The sequence below is a fragment of the Scyliorhinus torazame genome, chromosome 2 (assembly GCF_047496885.1).
Source record: "Scyliorhinus torazame isolate Kashiwa2021f chromosome 2, sScyTor2.1, whole genome shotgun sequence".
Classification (NCBI taxonomy): Eukaryota; Metazoa; Chordata; class Chondrichthyes; order Carcharhiniformes; family Scyliorhinidae; genus Scyliorhinus; species Scyliorhinus torazame.
In genome coordinates, this window is record NC_092708.1 from 10297035 (window position 1) to 10321992 (window position 24958).

Sequence of the window (24958 nt, forward strand, 5' to 3'; positions counted from 1 at the left end):
CTGCATGCCTTCTTGACCACTCTATCGACCTGTGTTGCCACCTTCAGGGTACAATGGACCTGAACTCCCAGATCTCTCTGTACATCAATTTTCCCCAGGACTCTTCCATTGACCGAATAGTCCGCTCTTGAATTGAATCTTCCAAAATGCATCACCTCGCATTTGCCTGGATTGAACTCCATCTGCCATTTCTCTGCCCAACACTCCAATCTATCTGTATTTTGCTGTATTCTCTGACAGTCCTCCTCGCTATCTGCAACTCCACCAATCTTAGTATCATCTGCAAACTTGCGAATCAGACCTTCGTCCAGATCATTTATGTATATCACAAACAACAGTGGTCCGAGCACGGATCCCTGTGGAACACCACTAGTCACCTTTCTCCATTTTGAGACACTCCCTTCCACCACTACGCTCTGTCTCCTCTTGCCCAGCCAGTTCTTTATCCATCTAGCTAGTACACCCTGAACCCCATGCGACTTCACTTTTTCCATCAACCTGCCATGGGAAACTTTATCAAACGCCTTACTGAAGTCCATGTATATGACATCTACAGCCCTTCCCTCATCAATTAACTTTGTCACTTCCTCAAAGAATTCTATTAGGTTCGTAAGACATGACCTTCCCTGCACAAAACCATGCTGCCTATCACTGATAAGTCTATTTTCTTCCAAATATGAATAGATCCTATCCCTCAGTATCTTCTCCAACAGTTTGCGTACCACTGACATCAAGCTCACAGGTCTATAATTCCCTGGATTATCCCTGCTACCTTTCTTAAACAAAGGGACAACATTAGCAATTCTCCAGTCCTCCGGGACCTCACCCGTGCTCAAGGATGCTGCAAAGATATCTGTTAAGGCTCCAGCTATTTTGTCCCTCGTTTCCCTCAGAAACCTGGGATAAATCCCATCCGGACCTGGGGACTTGTCCACCTTAATGCCTTTTAGAATACCCAGAAATTCCCCCTTCCTTATGCCGACTTGACCTAGAGTATTTAAACATCCATCCCTAGCCTCAACATCCGTCATATCCCTCTCCTTGGTGAATATCGATGCAAAGTACTCATTAAGAATCTCACCCATTTCCTCTGACTCCACGCATACATTCTATCCTTTGTCTTTGAGTGGGCCAATCCTTTCTCTAGTTACCTCTTGCTCCTTATATACGAATAAAAGGCTTTGGGATTTTCCTTAATCCTGTTAGCCAAAGATATTTCATGACCCCTTTTAGCCCTCTTTATTGCGCGTTTGAGATTTGTCCTACTTTCTCGATATTCCTCCAAACCTTCATCAGAATTAAGTCGCCCAGATCTTATGTATGCTTCCTTTTTCATCTTAGCTAGTCTCACAATTCCACCCGTCATCCATGGTTCCTTAATCTTACCATTTCTATCCCTCATTTTCACAGGGACATGTCTATCCTGCACTCAATCAACCTTTCCTTAAAAGACTCCCACAGGGGCAGCACGGTAGCACTGTGGATAGCAGAATTGCTTCACAGCTCCAGGGCCCCAGGTTCGATTCCGGCTTGGGTCACTGTCTGTGCGGAGTCTGCACATCCTCCCCGTGTGTGCGTGGGTTTCCTCCGGGTGCTCCGGTTTCCTCCCACAGTCCAAAGATGTGCAGGTTAGGTGGATTGGCCATGATAAATTGCCCTTAGTGCCCAAAATTACCCTTAGTGTTGGGTGGAGTTACTGGGTTATGGGCATAGGGTGGAGGTGTTGACCTTGGGTAAGGGTGCTCTTTCCAAGAGCCTGTGCAGACTCGATGGGCCGAATGGCCTCCTTCTGCACTGTAAATTTTATGTAAATTATGGAAATTTCAAATGTGGATTTACCGTTAAAGAGCTGCTCCCAATCCACATTCCCTAGCTCCTGCTGAATTTGTTATACTTGGCCTTTCCCCAATTTAGCACTCTTCCTTTAGGACCACTCTCGTCTTTGTCCATGAGTATTCTAAAACTTACGGAATTGTGATTGCTATTCCCAAAGTAATCACCAACTGAAACTTCAACCACCTGGCCGGGATCATTCCCCAATACCATGTCCAGTATGGCCCCTTCCCGAGTTGGACTATTTACATACTGCTCTAAAAAACTCTCCTGGATGTTCCTTACAAATTCTGCTCCATCTATGCCTCCAACACTACATGAGTCCCATTCAATGTTGGGGAAGTGAAAATCTCCCATCACGACCACCCTATTGCTCCTACATTTTTCTATAATCTGTCTACATATTTGCACCTCTACTTCTTTGCTTTTGGGAGGCCTGTAGTAAAGTCCCAACAATGTTACCGCACCCTTCCTATTTCTTAACTCTACCCATATTGCCTTAGTGCTCGAATCCTCCATTGTGCCCTCCTTAATCACAGCTGTGATATCATCTCTGACCAGTAATGCAACTCCTCCACCCCTTTTACCTCCCTCTCTATCCCTCCTGAAGCATCTATACCCTGGGATATTTAGTTGCCAGTCTTGCCCTTCCCTCAACCAAGTCTCAGTAATACCAATACCATCATATTCCCAGGTACTAATCCAAGCCCTAAGTTCTTCTGCCTTACCTGCTACACTTCTCGCATTGAAACAAATGCACCTCAGACCACCTGTCCCTTTGCGTTCATCATCTCTTCCCTGTCTACTCTTCCCCTTAGTCACATTGAGTTTATTATCTAGTACCTTACTGATGTTGTGGCCATTTCGGAGACGTGGATAGAGCAGGGACAGGAATGGATGTTGCAGGTTCCGGGGTTTAGGTGTTTTAGTAAGCTCAGGGAAGGAGGCAAAAGAGGGGGAGGTGTGGCGCTGCTAGTCAAGAGCAGTATTACGGTGGCGGAGAGGATGCTAGATGGGGACTCATCTTCCGAGGTAGTATGGGCTGAGGTTAGAAACAGGAAGGGAGAGGTCACCCTGTTGGGAGTTTTCTATAGGCCTCCAAATAGTTCTAGGGATGTAGAGGAAAGGATGGCGAAGATGATCCTGGATATGAGCGAAAGTAACAGGGTAGTTATTATGGGAGACTTTAACTTTCCAAATATTGACTGGAAAAGATATAGTTCGAGTACATTAGATGGGTCGTTTTTTGTTCAGTGTGTGCAGGAGGGTTTCCTGACACAGTTTGTTGACAGGCCAACAAGAGGTGAGGCCACATTGGATTTGGTTTTGGGTAATGAACCAGGCCAGGTGTTGGATTTGGAGGTAGGTGAGCACTTTGGGGACAGTGACCACAATTCGGTGACGTTTACGTTAAGGATGGAAAGGGATAAGTATACACCGCAGGGCAAGAGTTATAGCTGGGGGAAGGGAAATTATGATGCCATTAGACGTGACTTGGGGGGGATAAGGTGGAGAAGTAGGCTGCAAGTTTTGGACACACTGGATAAGTGGAGCTTGTTCAAGGATCAGATATTGCGTGTTCTTGATAAGTATGTACCGGTCAGGCAGGGAGGAAGGTGCCGAGCGAGGGAACCGTGGTTTACCAAAGAAGTGGAATCTCTTGTTAAGAGGAAGAAGGAGGCCTATGTGAAGATGAGGTGTGAAGTTTCAGTTGGGGCGATGGATAGTTACAAGGTAGCGAGGAAGGATCTAAAGATAGAGCTAAGACGAGCAAGGAGGGGACATGAGAAGTATTTGGCAGGAAGGATCAAGGAAAACCCAAAAGCTTTCTATAGGTATGTCAGGAATAAGCGAATGACTAGGGACAGAGTAGGACCAGTCAAGGACAGGGATGGGAAGTTGTGTGTAGAGTCTGAAGAGATAGGCGAGATACTAAATGAATATTTTTCGTCAGTATTCACTCAGGAAAAAGATAATGTTGTGGAGGAGAATGCTGAGCTCCAGGTAAATAGATTAGATGGCATTGAGGTAAGTAGGGAAGAGGTGTTGGCAATTCTGGACAGGCTGAAAATAGATAAGTCCCCGGGGCCTGATGGGATTTATCCTAGGATTCTCTGGGAGGCCAGGGAAGAGATTGCTGGACCATTGGCTTTGATTTTTATGTCATCATTGGATACAGGAATAGTGCCAGAGGACTGGAGGATAGCAAATGTGGTCCCTTTGTTCAAAAAGGGGAGCAGAGACAACCCCGGCAACTATAGACCGGTGAGCCTCACGTCTGTAGTGGGTAAAGTCTTGGAGGGCATTATAAGAGACAAGATTTATAATCATCTAGATAGGAATAATATGATCAGGGATAGTCAGCATGGCTTTGTGAAGGGTAGGTCATGCCTCACAAACCTTATCGAGTTCTTTGAGAAGGTGACTGAACAGGTAGACGAGGGTAGAGCAGTTGATGTGGTGTATATGGATTTCAGCAAAGCGTTTGATAAGGTTCCCCACGGTAGGCTATTGCAAAAAATACGGAGGCTGGGGATTGAGGGTGATTTAGAGACGTGGATCAGAAATTGGCTAGCTGAAAGAAGACAGAGGGTGGTGGTTGATGGGAAATGTTCAGAATGGAGTTCTGTCACAAGTGGAGTACCACAAGGATCTGTTCTGGGGCCGTTGCTGTTTGTCATTTTTATCAATGACCTAGAGGAAGGCGCAGAAGGGTGGGTGAGTAAATTTGCAGACGATACTAAAGTCGGTGGTGTTGTCGATAGTGAGGAAGGAAGTAGCAGGTTACAGAGGGATATAGATAAGCTGCAGTGCTGGGCTGAGAGGTGGCAAATGGAGTTTAATGTAGAGAAGTGTGAGGTGATTCACTTTGGAAGGAAAAACAGGAATGTGGAATATGTGGCTAATGGAAAAGTTCTTGAAAGTGTGGATGAGCAGAGGGATCTAGGTGTCCATGTACATAGATCCCTGAAAGTTGCCACCCAGGTTGATAGGGTGGTGAAGAAGGCCTATGGAGTGTTGGCCTTTATTGGTAGAGGGATTGAGTTCCGGAGTCAGGAGGTCATGTTGCAGCTGTACAGAACTCTGGTACGGCCGCATTTGGAGTATTGCGTACAGTTCTGGTCACCGCATTATAGGAAGGACGTGGAGGCTTTGGAACGGGTGCAGAGGAGATTTACCAGGATGTTGCCTGGTATGGAGGGAAAATCTTATGAGGAAAGGCTGATGGACTTTAGGTTGTTTTCGTTAGAGAGAAGAAGGTTAAGAGGAGACTTAATAGAGGCATACAAAATGATCAGAGGGTTAGATAGGGTGGACAGTGAGAGCCTTCTCCCGCGGATGGAAATGGCTAGCACGAGGGGACATAGCCTTAAACTGAGGGGTAATAGATATAGGACAGAGGTCAGGGGTAGGTTCTTTACGCAAAGAGTAGTGAGGCCGTGGAATGCCCTACCTGCTACAGTAGTGAACTCGCCAACATTAAGGGCATTTAAAAGTTTATTGGATAAACATATGGATGATAATGGTATAGTGTAGGTTAGATGGCTTTTGTTTCGGTTCAACATCGTGGGCCGAAGGGCCTGTACTGCGCTGTATTGTTCTATGTTCTATGTTCTATGTTCTATGACTTTAGTTGCTGCCTCTTTACTGACCTCGAACGTCCTAATCTGGTTCCCATCCCCCTGCCACATTAGTTTAAAACCTCCCCAACAGTGTTAGCAAAAGCACCCCCTCGGATATTTCCACCCAAATGGATGCGACCTTATCCTCCATCGCACCAATGTCATCCCTTACTATTGCCCGGATGTCATCCTTAAATAACAGAGCTACACCACCTCCCTTACCATCCACTCTGTCCCTCCGAATAGTTTGATACCCTTGGATATTTAACTCCCAGTCTTGACCATCCTTTCACCATGTTTCAGTAATGGCCACTAAATCATAGTCATTCACAATGATTTGCGCCATCAACTCATTTATCTTATTCTGAATAACACGAGCATTCAGGTAAAATACACATATGTTGGCTTTGATACCTCTGTTTTGAATCTTAACACCTCGATCAGTAACCTCTCCCAAGTTACATTTCCTCTTAACTTTTCTCCTAATTTTCCTTGTCGTTGAACCCATATCTTCATGTAACAACCTGCCGCGTCGCTTATCATTAATGTTTTCACTTCCCGTTTTATTTCTTTTAGTATTCCTGGTCCTATTCACTGAGCTCCCCTCAGTCACTGTACCTTGTACTGTCGCCCTTTTTGATTTTTGACTATGGCTTCTCTGCCTCACACTTTCCCCCTTACTGCCTTTTGTTTCTGTCCATGTTTTACGACCTTCCGATTTCCTGGATCTGTAAAGATTTAATCACCTGCTAATGCTCGCATTCCAAGCATTGTCTGGCATCTTTGAATCTGTCTATATATATGTTTCTGGAACATACCTCTTCATTCACCTGAGGAAGGAGCAGCGCTCCGAAAGCTAATGACATCGAAACAAACCTGTTGGACTTTAACCTGGTGTTGTAAAACTTCTTACTGTGCTCACCCCAGTCCAACGCCGGCATCTCCACATCATATATATATATGTTATAGTAAATAAATGTTATTACTTTGTATCCTTAAAACTCGTGCTGGATTCTTCGTGGCCCTCACAAAACAAAATGAACAACCTCTCACTTTTCAGGGTTAAACACCATCTGCCACCTCTCAGCCCAGCTCTGCATCCTATCTATGTCTCTTTGCAGCCGACAACAGCCCTCCTCACTATCCACAACTCCACCAATCTTCGTATCGTCTGCAAATTTACTGACCCACCCTTCATCAGTGGTAGGAAAAATAATGGAAACCTGACCAAAGGTGAGAATTGAAGAAGATTTAGAAAGAGAAGCTATAATAATTTCCGCATTCATATTTGTCCTTCCAAAATGGACAACCTCACACTTTTCTGGGTTAAACTCCATCTGCCACTTCTCAACCCAGCTCTGCATCCTATCTATGTCTCTTTGCAGCCGACAACAGCCCTCCTCACTATCCACAACTCCACCAATCTTCGTATCGCCTGCAAATTTACTGACCCACCCTTCAACTCCCTCATCCAAGTCATTGATGAAAATCACAAACAGCAGAGGACCCAGAACTGATCCCTGCGGTATGCCACTCGTAACTGGGATCCTGGCTGAATATTTGCCATCCACCACCACTCTCTGACTTCTATCGGTTAGCCAGTTCGTCATCCAACTGGCCAAATTTCCCACTATCCCATGCCTCCTTACTTTCTGCATAAGCCTACCATGGGGAACCTTATCAAATGCCTTACTAAAATCCATGTACACTACATCCACTGCTTTACCTTCATCCACATGCTTGGCCACCTCCTCAAAGAATTCAATAAGACTTGTAAGGCAAGACCTACCCCTCACAGATCCGTGCTGACTATCGCTAATCAAGCAGTGTCTTTCCAGATGCTCAGAAATCCTATCCTCAATACTCTTTCCATTACTTTGCCTACCACCGAAGTAAGACTAACTGGCCTGTAATTCCCAGGGCTATCCCTAGTCCCTTTTTTGAACAGGGGCACGACATTCGCCACTCTCCAATCCCCTGGTACCACCCCTGTTGACAGTGAGGACGAAAAGATCATTGCCAACGGCTCTGCAATTTCATCTCTTGCTTCCCATAGAATCCTTGGATATATCCCGTCAGGCCCGGGGGACTTGTCTATCCTCAAGTTTTTCAAAATGCCCAACACATCTTCCTTCCTAACAAGTATTTAAGACAGAGATAGATAGGTTCTTGATTAATAAGGGGTTCACGGGTCTTGGGGAGAAGACAGAAGAACGGTGATGCCAATATATCAGCCATGATTAAATGGCAGAGCAGACTCAATGGACCGAGTGGCCTAATTCGGCTCCTATGTCTTGTGGTCTTATGGTTAGGCTTACTGGTCGAGAATTCCCTGTTTTCTCTCTACCTCCCTTTTAGCTATTGGAGTGCGATCAGCTACCCTCCAATCTGCAGGGACTGTTCCTGAATCTATAGAATCTTGGAAGATGACCACCAATACATCCACTATGTCTTGGGCCACTTTCTTAAGTACTCTGGGATGTAGATTATCAAGCCTTGGGGATTTATTGGCCTTCAATCCCATCAATTTCCCCAATGCCATTTCCCTCCCAATATTGATTTGTTTTAGTTCCTGCTTCTCCTCACTGAAGACTGTGTCCCCCAACATTTCATAGAATTGGTGACGGTGACGGTGATGTGTTGAGTGGACGCACATCAGGTGGCTCTCCTCCAGACCAGAACCAAATAGGCATTTATAGGTGAATTGTGCCCGCACATTCGAAGGCAACCTACCTTCAACCGAGAGAAGGAAAGCATAGATCCAGCATATCAACGAACGGGAGCTCGAGTGTTCGAAGGGATGGCAGAAACGGTGGGAAAGGTCACGAGCAGCAGGTGGATGAGCCGGTGGACCCACGAGGTGAGAGGGCCCCGGCCACCCAGGAGAGAGGGAGGCCGACAAACCGAGCATCTCCCCCCCCCACCCCCCCACCCACCCACACCCCCCACCACCGGCGACGGATGGAAACCATTCCTTATGAAAGGAGCTGACCTCCATGAAAGAGGTGATAAAGGTCAAAATCCAGGTGGCGGAGACCAGAGGCTGAGAATCCTGCAGTGAGCAACTCACCTCTTGACACCCCCCAAAGCCTGTCCACCATCTACAAAGCCACAAGGCACAAGTCAGGAGTGTGATGGAATCCTCTCCACTTGCCTGGATGAGCGCAGCTCCCACAACACTCAAGAAGCTCAACACCATCCAGGACAAAGCAGCCCCGCTTGATTGCTCCTCTTCCACAAACATTCACTTCCTCCACCACTGACGAACAGTGGCAGCCGTGTGTACCATCTTCAAGGTACACTGCAGGGAGTCTACCAAGGTTCCTTAGACAACACCTTCCAAACCCACGACCACGAACATCTAGAAGGACAGCAGATACTTGGGAACCCCACCACCTGGAGGTTCCCCTCCAACTCACTCACCATCCTGTCTTGGAAATATATCATAGACTGCAGCGGTTCGAGAAGACAGCTCACCCCCACCATCTCGAGGCCCATTAGGGACGGGCCTAGCCAATGAAGTCCACATCCCTTGAATTAATATACAAAAACAGGCTTGAACAGGATAACTGTCCTTCTCCTTTTCTCGTTTTCCTCTCTGCTACCTGTTTTTTCACAATCTCACACCATATGCGCTTTGTTAGCAAGGCCAGAATTTGTTGCTCAACCCAATTGCCCTTGAGAGGGTGGGGTGGTGAGCTGCCTTATCAACAGCCCTTTGAAAACTAAAACATGCAGAATCCACTGTTCCGGTAGCTTCTGCAAAGAACTCAAGTTCAAATTTCCTGCTAAGGTTCTCGCTGACTATTCTTATTTATGTTTTTGGTTTCAACGTGATTACACAAGATTGTAAAATGCAATGTCGGATGATCAGCCAATTGTCCAGGAAACTGTCCTGCCCAGGGCAGCCACCGGTTCCAATTCAGCACATTGCAGACTGGAAACTCCAATTCCATTTCTGTAACAATTGTGTTCCATCTGAAAGGTACGAAGATGATGTGCTGCGAATTGTCGGTCGCGGCAATCTGTGGGATTTTATTTAAAGTGCTTGAGCCGATTCTGCATTTTCTCCTTTAAATTATTTAATGTATTGCAACACTCTTCCTACCTCCACCCCCCTCCGCTGCCCCACCCCCGCTTGCGGGCAGCTCACACCAAGGGCCGGTGCAGACGCGATGGGCCAAATGGCCTCCTTCTGCACTGTAAATCCTAGGATTTGCTACAATCTTCAACCAGAAGTGCCGAGTGGATGATCCAACTCAGTCTCCTCCGGAGATCCCAGCATCACAGATGAAGTCTTCAGCCAGTTCGATTCATTCCACGTGATGTCAAGAAACGTCTGAAGACACTGGATACTGCAAAGGCTCTGGGTCCTGATCGTATTCCGGCAATAGTACTGAAGACTTGTGCTCCAGAACTGACCGCACCCCTAGCCAAGCTGTTCCAGTACAGCTATAATACTGACATCTACCCAGCAATGTGGAAAATTACCCAGGTGTGTCCTGTACACAAGAAACAGGACAAATCCAATTTGGCCAATTAACAATCAGTCTACTCTTTATCACAGTGACAAAAGGGGTGGTCATCAGTGCTATCACGTGGCACTTACTCAGCAATAACCTGGCCAGTTTGGGTTCTGCCTGGGTCACTCAGCTCCTGGCCCCATTACAGCCTTGGCTCAAACATGGACAACATGGCTGAATGCTAGAGGTGAGGTGAGAGTGACTGCCCTCGACATCAAGGCAGCATTTGAGTATGGCATCGAGGAGCCCTAGCAGCAACTAAAGCCAGTAAGGTACTAGATAATAAACTCAATGGGACTAAGGGGAAGAGTAGACAGGGAAGAGATGATGAACGCAAAGGGACAGGTGGTCTGAGGTGCATTTGTTTCAATGCGAGAAGTGTAGCAGGTAAGGCAGAAGAACTTAGGGCTTGGATTAGTACCTGGGAATATGATGGTATTGGTATTACTGAGACTTGGTTGAGGGAAGGGCAAGACTGGCAACTAAATATCCCAGGGTATAGATGCTTCAGGAGGGATAGAGAGGGAGGTAAAAGGGGTGGAGGAGTTGCATTACTGGTCAGAGATGATATCACAGCTGTGATTAAGGAGGGCACAATGGAGGATTCGAGCACTGAGGCAATATCATAGATTATCATAGATTATCATAGATTATCATCCAATTTACAGTGCAGAAGGAGGCCATTCGGCCCATCGAGTTTGCTCCGGCTCTTGGAAAGAGCACCCGACCCAAGGTCAACACCTCCACCCTATCCCCATAAACCAGTAACCCGACCCAACACTAAGGTCAATTTTGGACACAAAGGGCAATTTATCATGGCCAATCCACCTAACCTGCACATCTTTGGACTGTGGGAGGAAGCCGGAGCACCCGGAGGAAACCCACGCACACACAGGGAGGATGTGCAGACTCCGCACAGACAGTGACCGAAGCTGGAATCGAACCTGGGACCCTGGAGCTGTGAAGCAATTGTGCTATCCACAATGCTACCGTGCTGCCCCAAATATATGGGTAGAGCTAAGAAATAGGAAGGGTGCAGTAACATTGTTGGGACTTTCCTACAGGCCTCCCAAAAGCGAGCGTGAAGTAGAGGTACAAATATGTAGACAGATTATAGAAAAATGTAGGAGCAATAGGGTGTTCGTGATGGGAGATTTTAACTTCCCCAACATTGAATGGGACTCATGTAGTGTTGGAGGCGTAGATGGAGCAGAATTTGTAAGGAGCATCCAGGAGAGTTTTTTAGAGCAGTATGTAAATAGTCCAACTCGGGAAGGGGCCATACTGGACCTGGTATTGGGGAATGATCCCGGCCAGGTGGTTGAAGTTTCAGTCGGTGAATACTTTGGGAATAGCGATCACAATTCCGTAAGTTTTAGAATACTCATGGACAAAGATGAGAGTTGTCCTAAAGGAGAGTGCTAAATTGGGGAAAGGCCAAGTATAACAAAATTCGGCAGGAGCTAGGGAAAGTGGATTGGGAGCAGCTGTTTAAGGGTAAATCCACATTTGAAATGTGGGAGTCTTTTAAGGAAAGGTTGATTAGAGTGCAGGACAGACATGTCCCTGTGAAAATGAGGGATGGAAATGGCAAGATTAGGGAACCATGGATGACGGGTGGAATTGTGAGACTAGCTAAGATGAAAAAGGAAGCATACATAAGATCTAGGTGACTTAAATCTGATGAAGCTTTGGAGGAATATCGGGAAAGTAGGTCAAATCTCAAACGCGCATTAAAGAGGGCTAAAAGGGGTCATGAAATATCTTTGGCTGACAGGGTTAAGGAAAATCCCAAAGCCTTTTATTTGGATATAAGGAGCAAGAGGGTAACTAGAGAAAGGATTGGCCCACTCAAAGACAAAAGAGGGAATTTATGCGTGGAGTCAGAGGAAATAGGTGAGATTCTTAATGAGTATTTTGCATCGGTATTCACCAAGGAGAGGGATGTTGAGGCTAGTGATGGATGTTTAAATACTCTAGGTCAAGTCGGCATAAGGAAGGGGGAAGTTTTGGGTATTCTAATAGGCATTAAGGTGGACAAGTCCCCAGGTCCGAATGGGATCTATCCCAGGTTACTGAGGGAAGCGAGGGACGAAATAGCTGGGGCCTTAACAGATATCTTTGCAGCATCCTTGAGCACGGGTGAGGTCCCAGAGGCGTGGAGAATTGCTAATGTTGTCCCTTTGTTTAAGAAGGGTAGCAGGGATAATCCAGGGAATTATAGACCTGTGAGCTTGACGTCAGTGGTAGGCAAACTGTTGGACAAGATACTGAGGGATAGGATCTATTCACATTTGGAAGAAAATAGACTTGTCAGTGATAGGCAGCATGGTTTTGTGCAGGGAAGGTCATGTCTTACAAACCTAATAGAATTCTTTGAGGAAGTGACAAAGTTAATTGATGAGGGAAGGGCTGTAGATGTCCTATACGTGGGCTTCAGTAAGGCGTTTGATAAAGTTTCCCATGGCAGGTTGATGGAAAAAGTGAAGTCTTATGGGGTTCAGGGTGTACTAGCTAGATGGATAAAGAACTGGCTGGGCAACAGGAGACAGAGAGTAGTGGTGGAAGGGAGTGTCTCAAAATGGAGAAAGGTGACTAGTGGTGTTCCACAGGGATCCGTGCTCGGACCACTGTTGTTTGTGATATACATAAATGATCTGGACGAAGGTATAGGTGGTCTGATTAGCAAGTTTGCAGATGATACTAAGATTGGTGGAGTTGCAGATAGCGAGTAGGACTGTCACAGAATACAGCAAAATATAGATAGATTGGAGAGTTGGGCAGAGAAATGGCAGATGGAGTTCAATCCAGGCAAATGCGAGGTGATGCATTTTGGACGATCTAATTCAAGAGCGGACTATACGGTCAATGGAAGAGTCCTGGGGAAAATTGGTGTCCAGAGAGAACTGGGAGTTCAGGTCCATTGTACCCTGAAGGTACAATAGAGTGGTCACGAAGGCATACAGCATGCTTGCCTTCATCGGTCGGGGTATTGAGTACAAGAGTTGGCAGGTCATGTTACAGTTGTATAGGACTTTGGTTCGGCCACATTTGGAATACTGCGTGCAGTTCTGGTCGCCACATTACCAGAAGGATGTTGATGCTTTAGAGAGGGTGCAGAGGAGGTTCACCAGGATGTTGCCTGGTATGGAGGGTGCGAGCTATGAAGAAAGGTTGAGCAGATTAGGATTGTCTTCGATGGAAAGACGGAGGTTGAGGGGGGACCAGAATTATGAGAGGTATGGACAGGGTGGATAGCAACAAGCTTTTTCCAAGAGTGGGGGTGTCAATTACAAGGGGTGATGATTTCAAGGTGAGAGGGGGAAAGTTTAAGGGAGATGTGCGTGGAAAGTTTTTTACGCAGAGGGTGGTGGGTGCCTGGAACGCTTTGCCAGCGGAGGTGGTAGAGGCGGGCACGATAGCATCATTTAAGATGCATCTAGACAGATATATGAGGGGGCGGGGAACAGAGGGAAGTAGATCCTTGGAAAATAGAAGACAGGTTTAGATAAAGGATCTGGATCGGCGCAGGCTGGGAGGGCCGAAGGGCCTGTTCCTGTGCTGTAATTTTATTTGTTCTTTGTTCTAGCTAAACTGGGTCAATGGGAATCAGGGGGAAAACTCTCTGTTGGTTGGAGCCATACCCGGCACAAAGGAAGATGGTTGTGGTGGTTGGAGGTCAATCATCTCAGCTCCAGGACATCACTGCAGGAGTTCCTCAGGGTCGTGTCCTCGGCCCAACCATCTTCAGCTGCTTCATCAATGACCTCCCTTCCATCATAAGGTCAGAAGTGGGGATGTTTGTGGGTGACTGCACAATGTTCAGCACCATTCGCGACTCCTCAGATAATGAAGCAGTCCGTGTCCAAATGCAGCAAGACCCGGACAATATCCAGGCTTGGGCTGACAAGTGGCAAACAAAATTCATGCCACAGAAGTTCCAGACAATGACCATCTCCAACAAGAGAGACTCTAACCACCGCCTCTTTGCATTCAATAGCATTACCATCGCTGAATCCCCCACAATCAACATCCTGGTGGAGGAGTTAGTATTGACCAGAAACTGAACTGGACCCAGCCATATTAATACTGTTGTACCAGAGCGGATCAGAGGCTGGGAATCCTGCAGCGAGTAACTCACCTCCTGACCCCCCCAAAGCGTGTCCACCATCTACAAAGCTCAAGTCAGGAGTGTGATGGAATACTCTCCACTTGCCGAGATGAGTGCAGCTCCAACAACACTCAAGAAGCTCGACACCATCTCAGGGAGCCCGGCGAACCATGTCCATATGTTTTGGTCATGCCCGGCACTGGAGGGGTTCTGGAGAGGAGTGGCGGGAGCAATATCTCAGGTGGTGAAAGTCCGGGTCAAGCCAAGCTGGGGGCTAGCAATATTTGGAGTAGTGGACGAACCGGGAGTGCAGGAGGCGAAAGAGGCCGGCATTCTGGCCTTTGCGTCCCTAGTAGCCCGGCGAAGGATCTTGCTAATGTGGAAGGAGGCGAAGCTCCCCAGCCTGGAGGCCTGGATGAATGATATGGCTGGGTTCATAAAGTTGGAGAGGATTAAGTTCGCCTTGAGAGGGTCTGCGCAGGGGTTCTGCAGGCGGTGGCAACCGTTCCTAGACTATCTCGCGGAGCGTGGGGGGGCGGGCGTCCTGGGAGGGGGGGGGGAAAGGGGGGACTGCCTGGGAGGGTGGATGAGCAAGAGATAACATGAAGGGTTGGGGAAACTGGCATGTACGGGTGAGGGCCAGTGTACAAAGCTGTGTAAATATATCATTGTGCCATGTATATATCTTGCTCTGCGCGATTTCTCGTTTTTTTTTGTTATGACGGGGGGGGGGTTATTGTTTGTAAGGGAGAAAAATTGTGTTAAAAAACTTTAATAAATATATTTTAAAAAAAAGAAGCTCGACACCATCCAGGACAAAGCAGCCCCGCTTGATTGCTCCCCTTCCACAAACATTCACTCCCTCCACCACCGACGAACAGAGACAGCCGTGTGTCCCATCTACAAGATGCACTGCAGTAACTCACTAAGGTTCCTTAGACAGAACCTTCCAAACCCACGACCACTCCCACCTAGAAGGACAAGAGCAGCAGATACCTGGGAACCCCACCACCTGGAGGTTCCCCTCCAAGTCACTCACCACCCTGACTGGGAAATATATCGGCCGCCGTTCCTTCACTGTCACTGGGGCAACATCCTGGAACTCCCTCCCTAACAACACACTGACTGCAGCGGTTCAAGAAGGCAGCTCACCCCCACCTTCCCGAGGCCCATTAGGGATGGAGAAATTAAAACATGCAGAATCCACTGTTCCTGTAGCTTCTGCAAAGAACTCAAGATCAAATTTCCTGCTAAGATTCTCGCTGACTATTCTTATTTATGTTTTTGGTTTCAATGTGATTACACAAGATTGTAAAATGCAATGTCGGATGATCAGCCAATTGTCCAGGAAACTGTCCTGCCCAGGGCAGCCACCGGTTCCAATTCAGCACATTGCAGACTGGAAACTCCAATTCCATTTCTGTAACAATTGTGTTCCATCTGAAAGGTACGAAGATGATGTGCTGCGAATTGTCGGTCGCGGCAATCTGTGGGATTTTATTTAAAGTGCTTGAGCCGATTCTGCATTTTCTCCTTTAAATTATTTAATGCATTGCAACACTCTTCCTACCTCCACCCCCCTCCGCTGCCCCACCCCCGCTTGTGGGCAGGTCACACAACGGGTAGTCCTGTCACCTTCAGATATATCAAACTGTGTTCACACCACCAAACATTGTGGAAGCCTTTGCGTTGTTGTCTGATATCTGGTACGTGACACGGTCAAGAAATCCGGTTTGGGCCGCTTCCAGACAGTCGATCGCCCTTTCGGAAGGTATGTAGAATTTAATCAGCAATTTAGTTGAATTGGTTTTGTAAAAATTAAACTTTTATGCCCAGCGAGCTGAGGTTTGTTCGCACTGGCATCAGGTCGCACACTCAAATATACAAGGGTGTCGGGCCCTTGCTTTAGACGGCGCTTGCGATTGGAGCTTCAATTGGCAAGAACCCGGGCAACAATTGCTTACGGTGTTGTGGAATCACTGAATGGTCACAGCACAGAATGAGGCCATTCGGTCTGTTAATCCTGTCTTAGCTCTCTGCAAGAGCAACTCAGCTAGTTCCACTCTCCCGCCGTTTCCCCGTTGCCTCAAGGTTCTTTCTCCATCACTTGTCCAATTCTCTTCTGCAGGCCCCAATTGACTCTTCCTCCACCACACTCTCAGGTCAGTGAATCCATGTAACCTCTGGTCCCTTAACCTTAAACCCCTGTCCTTTGGTTCTCTATCCTTTGCACCAATGGGAACAATCTGTCTCCATCCACTCTAACTAGAGCCTTCATGGTTTGGAACACTTCTAGCAAATTTCCTCTCAAGCAACTCCCAGTTTTGCCCGTGTCCGCTCTTTCAAATAACTATTCAAGTAGTGACTCTCCCCTTACACTTTAGCCCCAGTTTCGAACCATCTGCACCGGTTCTAGAACCCTGAAAGCTGTGTCTGTCTCAGGCCGCAACAGGATTTGGTGCCTTTCATTGGTCAGGCCGATAAGGGGGGCCGGCTCGCGAACCTCTTTTCAACAGTTTTCAAAAACCGGGGGTGTCATTCTCCGACCCCCCGCCGGGTCGGAGAATCGCCGGGGGCTGCCGTGAATCCCGCCCCCGCCGGTTGCCGAAGTCTCCGGCACCGGATATTCGGCGGGCGGGAATCGGGCCGCGCCGGTTGGCGGGCCCCCCCGCTGGATTCTCCGGCCCGGATGGGCCAAAGTCCCGCCGATAAATTGCCTGTCCCACCAGCGTAAATTAAATCACCTACCTTACCGGCGGGACAAGGCGGCGTGGGTGGGCTCTGGGGTCCTGGGGGGGGAGGGCGCGGGCCGATCTGACCCCGGGGGTTGCCCCCACGGTGGCCTGGCCCGCGATCGGGGCCCACCAATCCGCGGGCGGGCCTGTGCCGTGGGGGCACTCTTTCCCTTCCGCCTCTGCCACGGTCTCCACCATGGCGGAGGCGGAGGAGACTCCCTCTACTGCGCATGTGCGGGAAATTGTCGGCGGCCGCTGACGCTCCCGCGCATGCGCCGCCCGGGGATGTCATATCCGCGCCAGCTGGCGGGGCAACAAAGGCTGTTTCCACCAGCTGGCGGGGCGGAAATTCGTCTGACGTCGGCCTAGCCCCTCAATGTTGGGGCTCGGCCCCCAAAGATCATACCGGACCTTTGGGGCAGCGCGATGCCCGTCTGATTGGCGCCGTTTTGGGCGCCAGTCGGTGGACATCGCGCCGTTTCGGGAGAATTACGCCCCGGATGTGAGGAGAGGCAGCAGGAGAAATTACAGAGGAAAATGTCAAAACCTGAAGGTTCAGGTCGAAAGTGAAAAACAAACAAAAACATCGGAGGTCAATACACATGAGGACCAGTCCCCAAAAGAGAAAAGTCAGTTGGGGAGCGATTCCCATCATCTGTCAACCTGTTCCTCCATCTCCGCAGACACCCATAAGTGCACAGACACCCATACATGCTCCCATCTCTCCTTGCGATAAAAAAAACGTGAAATGATCAAAATAAGTGTTTCGATGATTCACCTGAGGAAGGAGCAGCGCTCCGAAAGCTAGTGGTTCGAACCAAACCTGTTGGACTTTAACCTGGTGTTGTAAGACATCTTACAGCATTGATAGGAGCGAAGACTGATATTAAACTGATATTGATAGGGCTGGAGACTTATATTGGGTAGCTCGAAATAAAATAAGGGTACATTGTAGGTAGGTTTAAGTCTATTTCCAGTTGTGGAACTCCTGAAAACACCAGGCAAGTAGGTGGGGAATTAACACTAGACCTCGGTGAGTGACACAGAATACTGGTCATATTTACATGAATGGGGCGAGGAAGAGGATAGGCAGGATTGGATCTTTTTCTTCGTCAGGATGTGGGGAGCGGTGCTCCGCAGGGATCGGTGCTGAGGTCTCAACACTCGGCAAATGTCTTGGAGGAAGGGATTGAAGGTATTGGTGCTAAATTTGCTGATGACACATAAGAACATAAGAACTAGGAGCAGGAGTAGGCCATCTGGCCCCTCGAGCCTGCTCCACCATTCAATGAGATCATGGCTGATCTTTTGTGGACTCAGCTCCACTTTCCGGCCCGAACACCATAACCCTTAATCCCTTTATTCTTCAAAAAACTATCTATCTTTATCTTAAAAACATTTAATGAAGGAGCCTCTACTGCTTCACTGGGCAAGGAATTCCATAGATTCACAACCCTTTGGGTGAAGAAGTTCCTCCTAAACTCAGTCCTAAATCTACTTCCCCTTATTTTGAGGCTATGCCACAAAGATAAGCAGGAAAGTAAATTGTGAAGAGGACATAAGGAGGCTACAAAAGGACACAGATAGGTTAAGTGAGTGGGCAATGATCTGGCAAATGGAGTATAATGTGGGATAATGTGGGTCCATTTTGGCAGGAAGAATAAAAAAGAAGGTGATTATCTAAATGGTGAGAGATTGTAGAGCTCAGAGGTACAGAGGGATCAGGGTACCCTTGTGTCCCAGATTGTTTGTTCAAATGTATCTCAAAAGGTGAAGGCTAGATTTCAACGAAAGCTGGTGCAGGTAGGGTATGGCCCAAGCAATAAATGATTACCTTTTTGGGCTCAGATGCAAGTCGTGATCCGGGAACTTCTAAAAGGATCCATTGACATTGGGAGGTCGGCAAATTGACATTTATCTTTAAGAATGCTATGGGGTGTCTCAGCTGCTTTGTGGTGGAATTTGTCACAGCTGTAAACCATGTGCAGAGTTTTCAGAGCAGGTTGTTGGACGTGGGATTGTCCTGAAGCCTCCTCAATGAGATGGAAGCACTGAACAATTGTTTTTTTCAGCTGGCAGGAAAGGTTTTGTGGACGATCTGTGCGCCTGGAGCATGTTTAGTTGATGCAATGTGGTAGAAGCATGCAATCTACCGAATGCCCTCCTGTTTCCAGCTGTTTTCCAGCTTTCCTGGGATTTTAGTTTGATATGTGTCTTGCAGGCCTTTAATTGCATATTTTGTGTGACCTTCGCGCAGTGGGGCTGAAATACAGGATTCGATGAATAGAACATAGGAGAAGGAGTGGCCCGCTGGGTCCCTCGAGCAGTGCAGTCAGGACTGACCTGCCTCTCACCTACTCCCTTGATTCCCTGCGAGATCTCATATCTATCAACCCCAGACCTGAATACACTCACTGATGCACCATCTACAATTCAAAAGATTTCTCCTCAGCTTAGTCCTTAATGACCGTTCCCCCTTACCCTGGTACAATGCCGCTACGTTTTAGATTTCCAAAGCAGGGAAAATACCCTCTTAGTGGACACCTGTCAAGCCTTTTCAAAATATGTTTTGCGACAATCAGATCAAGACTAATACTTCTAAACGTCAGAGAATATCAGCCCAATTTGACCCATCTAACAACTTGTTACCAACTCACTTTATCTGTCAATATAAGACCATAAGATCAGAAGACATAGGAGCGGAAGTAAGGCCATTCGGCCCATCGAGTCCACTCCACCATTCAATCATGGCTGATTTCAACTCCATTTACCCGCTCTCTCTCCATAGCCCTTAATTCCTCGAGAAATCAAGAATTTATCAACTTCTGTCTTAAAGACACTCAACGTCCCGGCCTCCACCGCCCCCTGTGGCAATGAATTCCACAGGCCCACCACTCTCTGGCTGAAGAAATTTCTCCTCATCTCTGTTCTAAAGTGACTCCCTTTTATTCTAAGGCTGTGCCCCCGGGTCCTAGTCTCCCCTGCTAATGGAAACAACTTCCCAACATCCACCCTATCTAAGCCATTCATTATCTTGTAAGTTTCGATTAGATCTCTCTTTGCATTGCTTCCTCAGTGCTACGTTCTCACCAAACTATATTACTAACCCACTGTGAATGCCACTATTATATTTGGTGTATATCCATATATAATGTTTGCTTCATAATTTGGCTTTATTCTCAGTCTTTTATTTTCTGTTTATTTTCAGAAAATTATGGAATTCGATGATTTGGAAAAGTGGCAAAAGTATTTTGACAATTATTCTGATTACGAAGAGTTTTACCTTGATCCAGTCACATTTGCCTGCACACCCATTGTAAATGAATCAATCAACGTGGTGATTGCTGTTGTCTATAGCCTGGTGTGTTTCCTCGCTGTGACAGGGAACATGGTTGTAATGGTCGTCATATTTTACAATCGACGCATAATGTCGTCCACAGACATCTACCTGCTTCACCTGGCAGTGGCCGATCTCCTATTCGCTGTGACCTTGCCCTTTTGGGCAGTGGATGCCACATCTGGCTGGGTGTTTGGTGATGCCATGTGTAAGATCATCAGCCTGTTACAGGAAGTTAACTTTTACAGTGGGATTCTGTTCCTGGCCTGTATCAGTGTCGACCGCTTTCTGTCCATCGTCTACTCCACAAAGATCCACCAGCAGAAGAGGCCATTTCTAATCAAGGTGATCTGTGCTGCTGTCTGGGTGTTGGCCATTCTTCTGTCTTTGCCGATTCTGTACAAGGGCGAATATACTCCAGCTGGTATCGACAGAACCATGTGTTATGAAATACTTGATGGTAAATCAGCTGAAACATGGAAAATAACCACCAGGTTTCTGAGGCACATTATTGGGTTCCTCATTCCTCTGGCTGTGATGATCTTCTGCTACAGTGTGACGATCTGGAGATTGTGTCAAACGAGGGGGTTCCAGAAACAGAAAGCCATGAAAGTCATCATCGCGGTGGTGCTGGCCTTCCTCATCTGTTGGCTCCCGCACAATATCACCGTGTTCATCGACACGCTGATGAGGAGCAAGTACATTGATTATATTTGTGACAGGCGTAAACATATTGACAGGGCTCTGATTGGAACACAGATTTTGGGATTCCTGCACAGCTGCATCAACCCAATCCTTTACGCATTCATCGGGGTGAAATTCAGGAACAACCTGCTCAAGCTCTTGGCTATGATAGGAATCATTAAACAAAGCGAAGAGATACATCAGAAAGCATCCACCTCCCTCTCCTCTGTATCTGGCCTCACTTGAAGCGCCATTTGGAGTCCTTGCGAGAGAGTTACCATTCAATCAGAAAGATAATAAAATAATTCATCAATAATTGAATGGAATGAGCTACCGAGGAACTAATTGATAACAATGTTGTGTAATAACAGGTCTGAATTTCATTAACAAGCAGTTACAGAATGATATAATGTGTTAGTTAAGAAATAAAACTTTTGTTCTTTCTGTGCGAACTTTGTCTTTTAAGGCTCTTTTCCCACATTACATGGCCACTATTGCATTATTGACAGCGTAATGCTCTGATCTGTAGCTCTGAGCACATGTTTTGCCTTGTTGCCGCCGGATGATACCCATACTGCTCAACCGTAGCATCCGCCACAAGAAGCGTTAGCATAAGTTTCGACCCTGAATGAAAGCAGTTGAATTAACGGAAGTGATTAAGGGACTGGGGAACAATTGTTCATTTACACTGTTTGCGGAAGAGCTGGCAGCCAACGTTCGGACCCAAGTGTCACGAAGACCACAGTGTGTGGGCCGAATGGCCTGTAAGCAGTTTGAAGAAATGCACACCCATAAATACCCTTTCAACACAATCCCTGTTCAGGAAGCTTTTTAAAGCTGGGGGCCTTTGGTCCCAAGTCTATTCTGCAGCGTTCTGTTTTAATTCCAGAGGAGATGCAGCATTAATGTGTGTTTAACTTGTCCGCTTTTGGCATTTCCCCCTTCAGTCATCGACCCATTGTCTATTCAGTGTTTGTCCTTATTACCTAACTGAGATAACGATATATATTGGTCGGAATTCTCCGACCGTTTAAGGCATTGGGATTCCCTGCTCCCGCTGGAGCGCACCCCCGGCAGCAGGCCTCTCTGCGGTGTGAATGGAAATTCCCATTGACAAACGGCGGGAAGAGAGAGTCCCGCGATGCCTCCCGCTGCCGAGAAACACACGCGGCTGGGAGAATCCCGCCCATTGTGAACACATTCTGGCTTTTTGTTTAAAGCAGGTTACATTTCACCGAAGCTATTTTTGACATTTGCTGTTGCAATACAAGTAACACTGCCGAGCCACATTTATTTGCAATCTCCAGATGCCCTGTCAGATGAAATAAAGCCACATTTTTATTCAAGGGTCTGAGGTTTAAAATATATTGAGTTGCCAGTCTATAGACTGAGGGATGTGTGATCTCCCTGCATTTATTATTACGGTGCACAGCTGTGATATGACACATGTTTGGAAAGGTTACATTTAAAAAAAATCTTGGACTGAGTTTAAAGACTGTTTCAAAATGGTTCAAGCAACCAGACAGAATGCAGTCTGCCCTCCGAGAATAGAAAGGACAAGACCAAGGGTGGCATGGTGGCACAGTGGTTAGCACTGCTGCCTCACAGCGCCAGGGTCCCAGGTTCGATTCCCGGCTTGGGTCACTGTCTGTGCGGAGTCTGCACGTTCTCCCCGTGTCTGCATGGGTATCCTCCGGGTGCTCCGGTTTCCTCCCACAGTCCAAACATGCGCAAGTTAGGTAGATTGGCCATGATCAGGGTTACAGGGACAGAGTGGGGGAGTGTGCCTATGCAGAGTGCTCTTTCAGACAGTTGATGCAGACTCGATGGGCCGAATGGCCTCCTTCTGCATTGTAAGGATTCTATGGAATCGAAAAACAACTAGTCTACTATAGATTAAGGAGCGAATTAACAATACCACATTTACAGAACAGCAGTAATAATACCACACCTACACAACAGCAGTAACAATACCACACCTACAGAACAGCAGTAACAATACCACATCTACAGAACAGCAGTAACAATACCACACCTACTGAACAGCAGTAACAATACCACACCTAAAGAACAGCAGTAACAATGCCACACCTGCAGAACAGCAGTAACAATACCGCACCTACAGAACAGCAGCAACAATACCCCACCTACAGAACAGCAGTAACAATACCACTCCTACAGAACAGCAGCAACAATACCACTCCTACAGAATAGCAGTAACAATACCACTCCTACAGAACAGCAGCAACAATACCACACCTACAGAACAGCAGTAACAATACCACACCTACAGAACAGCAGTAACAATACCACACCTACAGAACAGCAGTAACAATACCCCACCTACAGAACAGCAGTAACAATACCACACCTACAGAACAGCAGTAACAATACCACTCCTACAGAATAGCAGTAACAATACCACTCCTACAGAACAGCAGCAACAATACCACACCTACAGAACAGCAGTAACAATACCACACCTACAGAACAGCAGTAACAATACCACACCTATAGAACAGCAGTAACAATACCACACCTACAGAACAGCAGTAACAATACCACTCCTACAGAATAGCAGTAACAATACCACTCCTACAGAACAGCAGCAACAATACCACACCTACAGAACAGCAGTAACAATACCACACCTACAGAACAGCAGTAACAATACCACACTTACAGAACAGCAGTAACACTACCACACCTACAGAACAGCAGTAACAATACCACTCCTACAGAACAGCAGCAACAATACCACACCTACAGAACAGCAGTAACAATACCACACCTACAAAACAGTAGTAACAATACCCCTCCTACAGAACAGCAGCAACAATACCACACCTACAGAACATCAGTAACAATACCACACCTACAGAACAGCAGTAACAATACCACACCTACAGAACAGCAGCAACAATACCACACCTACAGAACAGCAGTAACAATACCACACCTACAGAACAGCAGTAACAATACCACACCTACAGAACAGCAGTAACAATACCACACCTAAAGAACAGCAGTGACAATACCACACCTACAGAACAGCAGTAACAATACCACACCTACAGAACAGCAGCAACAATACCACACCTACAGAACAGCAGTAACAATACCACTCCTACAGAACAGCAGTAACAATACCACACCTACAGAACAGTAGTAACAATACCACTCCTACAGAACAGCAGCAACAATACCACACCTACAGAACAGCAGTAACAATACCACACCTACAGAACAGCAGCAACAATACCACACCTACAGAACAGCAGTAACAATGCCACACCTGCAGAACAGCAGTAACAATACCACACCTACAGAACAGCAGTAACAATACCACACCTACAGAACAGCAGCAACAATACCACACCTACAGAACAGCAGTAACAATACCACACCTACAGAACAGCAGCAACAATACCACACCTATAGAACAGCAGTAACAATACCACACCTACAGAACAGCAGTAACAATACCACACCTACAGAACAGCAGTAACAATACCACACCTACAGAACAGCAGTAACAATACCACACCTATAGAACAGCAGTAACAATACCACACCTAAAGAACAGCAGTAACAATGCCACACCTACAGAACAGCAGTAACAATACCACACCTACAGAACAGCAGTAACAATACCACACCTACAGAACAGCAGTAACAATACCACTCCTACAGAACAGCAGTAACAATACCACACCTACAGAACAGCAGTAACAATACCACACCTATAGAACAGCAGTAACAATACCACACCTAAAGAACAGCAGTAACAATGCCACACCTACAGAACAGCAGTAACAATACCACACCTACAGAACAGCAGTAACAATACCACACCTACAGAACAGCAGTAACAATACCACTCCTACAGAACAGCAGTAACAATACCACACCTACAGAACAGCAGTAACAATACCACACCTACAGAACAGCAGTAACAATACCACACCTACAGAACAGCAGTAACAATACCACACCTACAGAACAGCAGTAACAATACCACACCTACAGAACAGCAGTAACAATACCACTCCTACAGAACAGCAGTAACAATACCACACCTACAGAACAGCAGTAACAATACCACACCTACA

General features: G+C 46.9%; 2 protein-coding genes across 7 annotated transcripts in view; one reads left to right on the forward strand and one right to left on the reverse strand.

The window, feature by feature from the left end:
* Positions 1-24958, reverse strand: part of tns1b (tensin 1b) — a 1628779-nt gene that overhangs the window by 1021294 nt on the left and 582527 nt on the right. The window lies entirely within an intron of this gene.
* LOC140407746 (C-X-C chemokine receptor type 1-like) lies at positions 15822-21229 on the forward strand. The gene is made up of 2 exons (XM_072495035.1): positions 15822-15861; positions 20034-21229. The coding sequence occupies exon 2, from the start codon at positions 20040-20042 to the stop codon at positions 21090-21092; it is 1053 nt and encodes a 350-aa protein (XP_072351136.1). The 5' UTR covers positions 15822-15861; positions 20034-20039; the 3' UTR covers positions 21093-21229.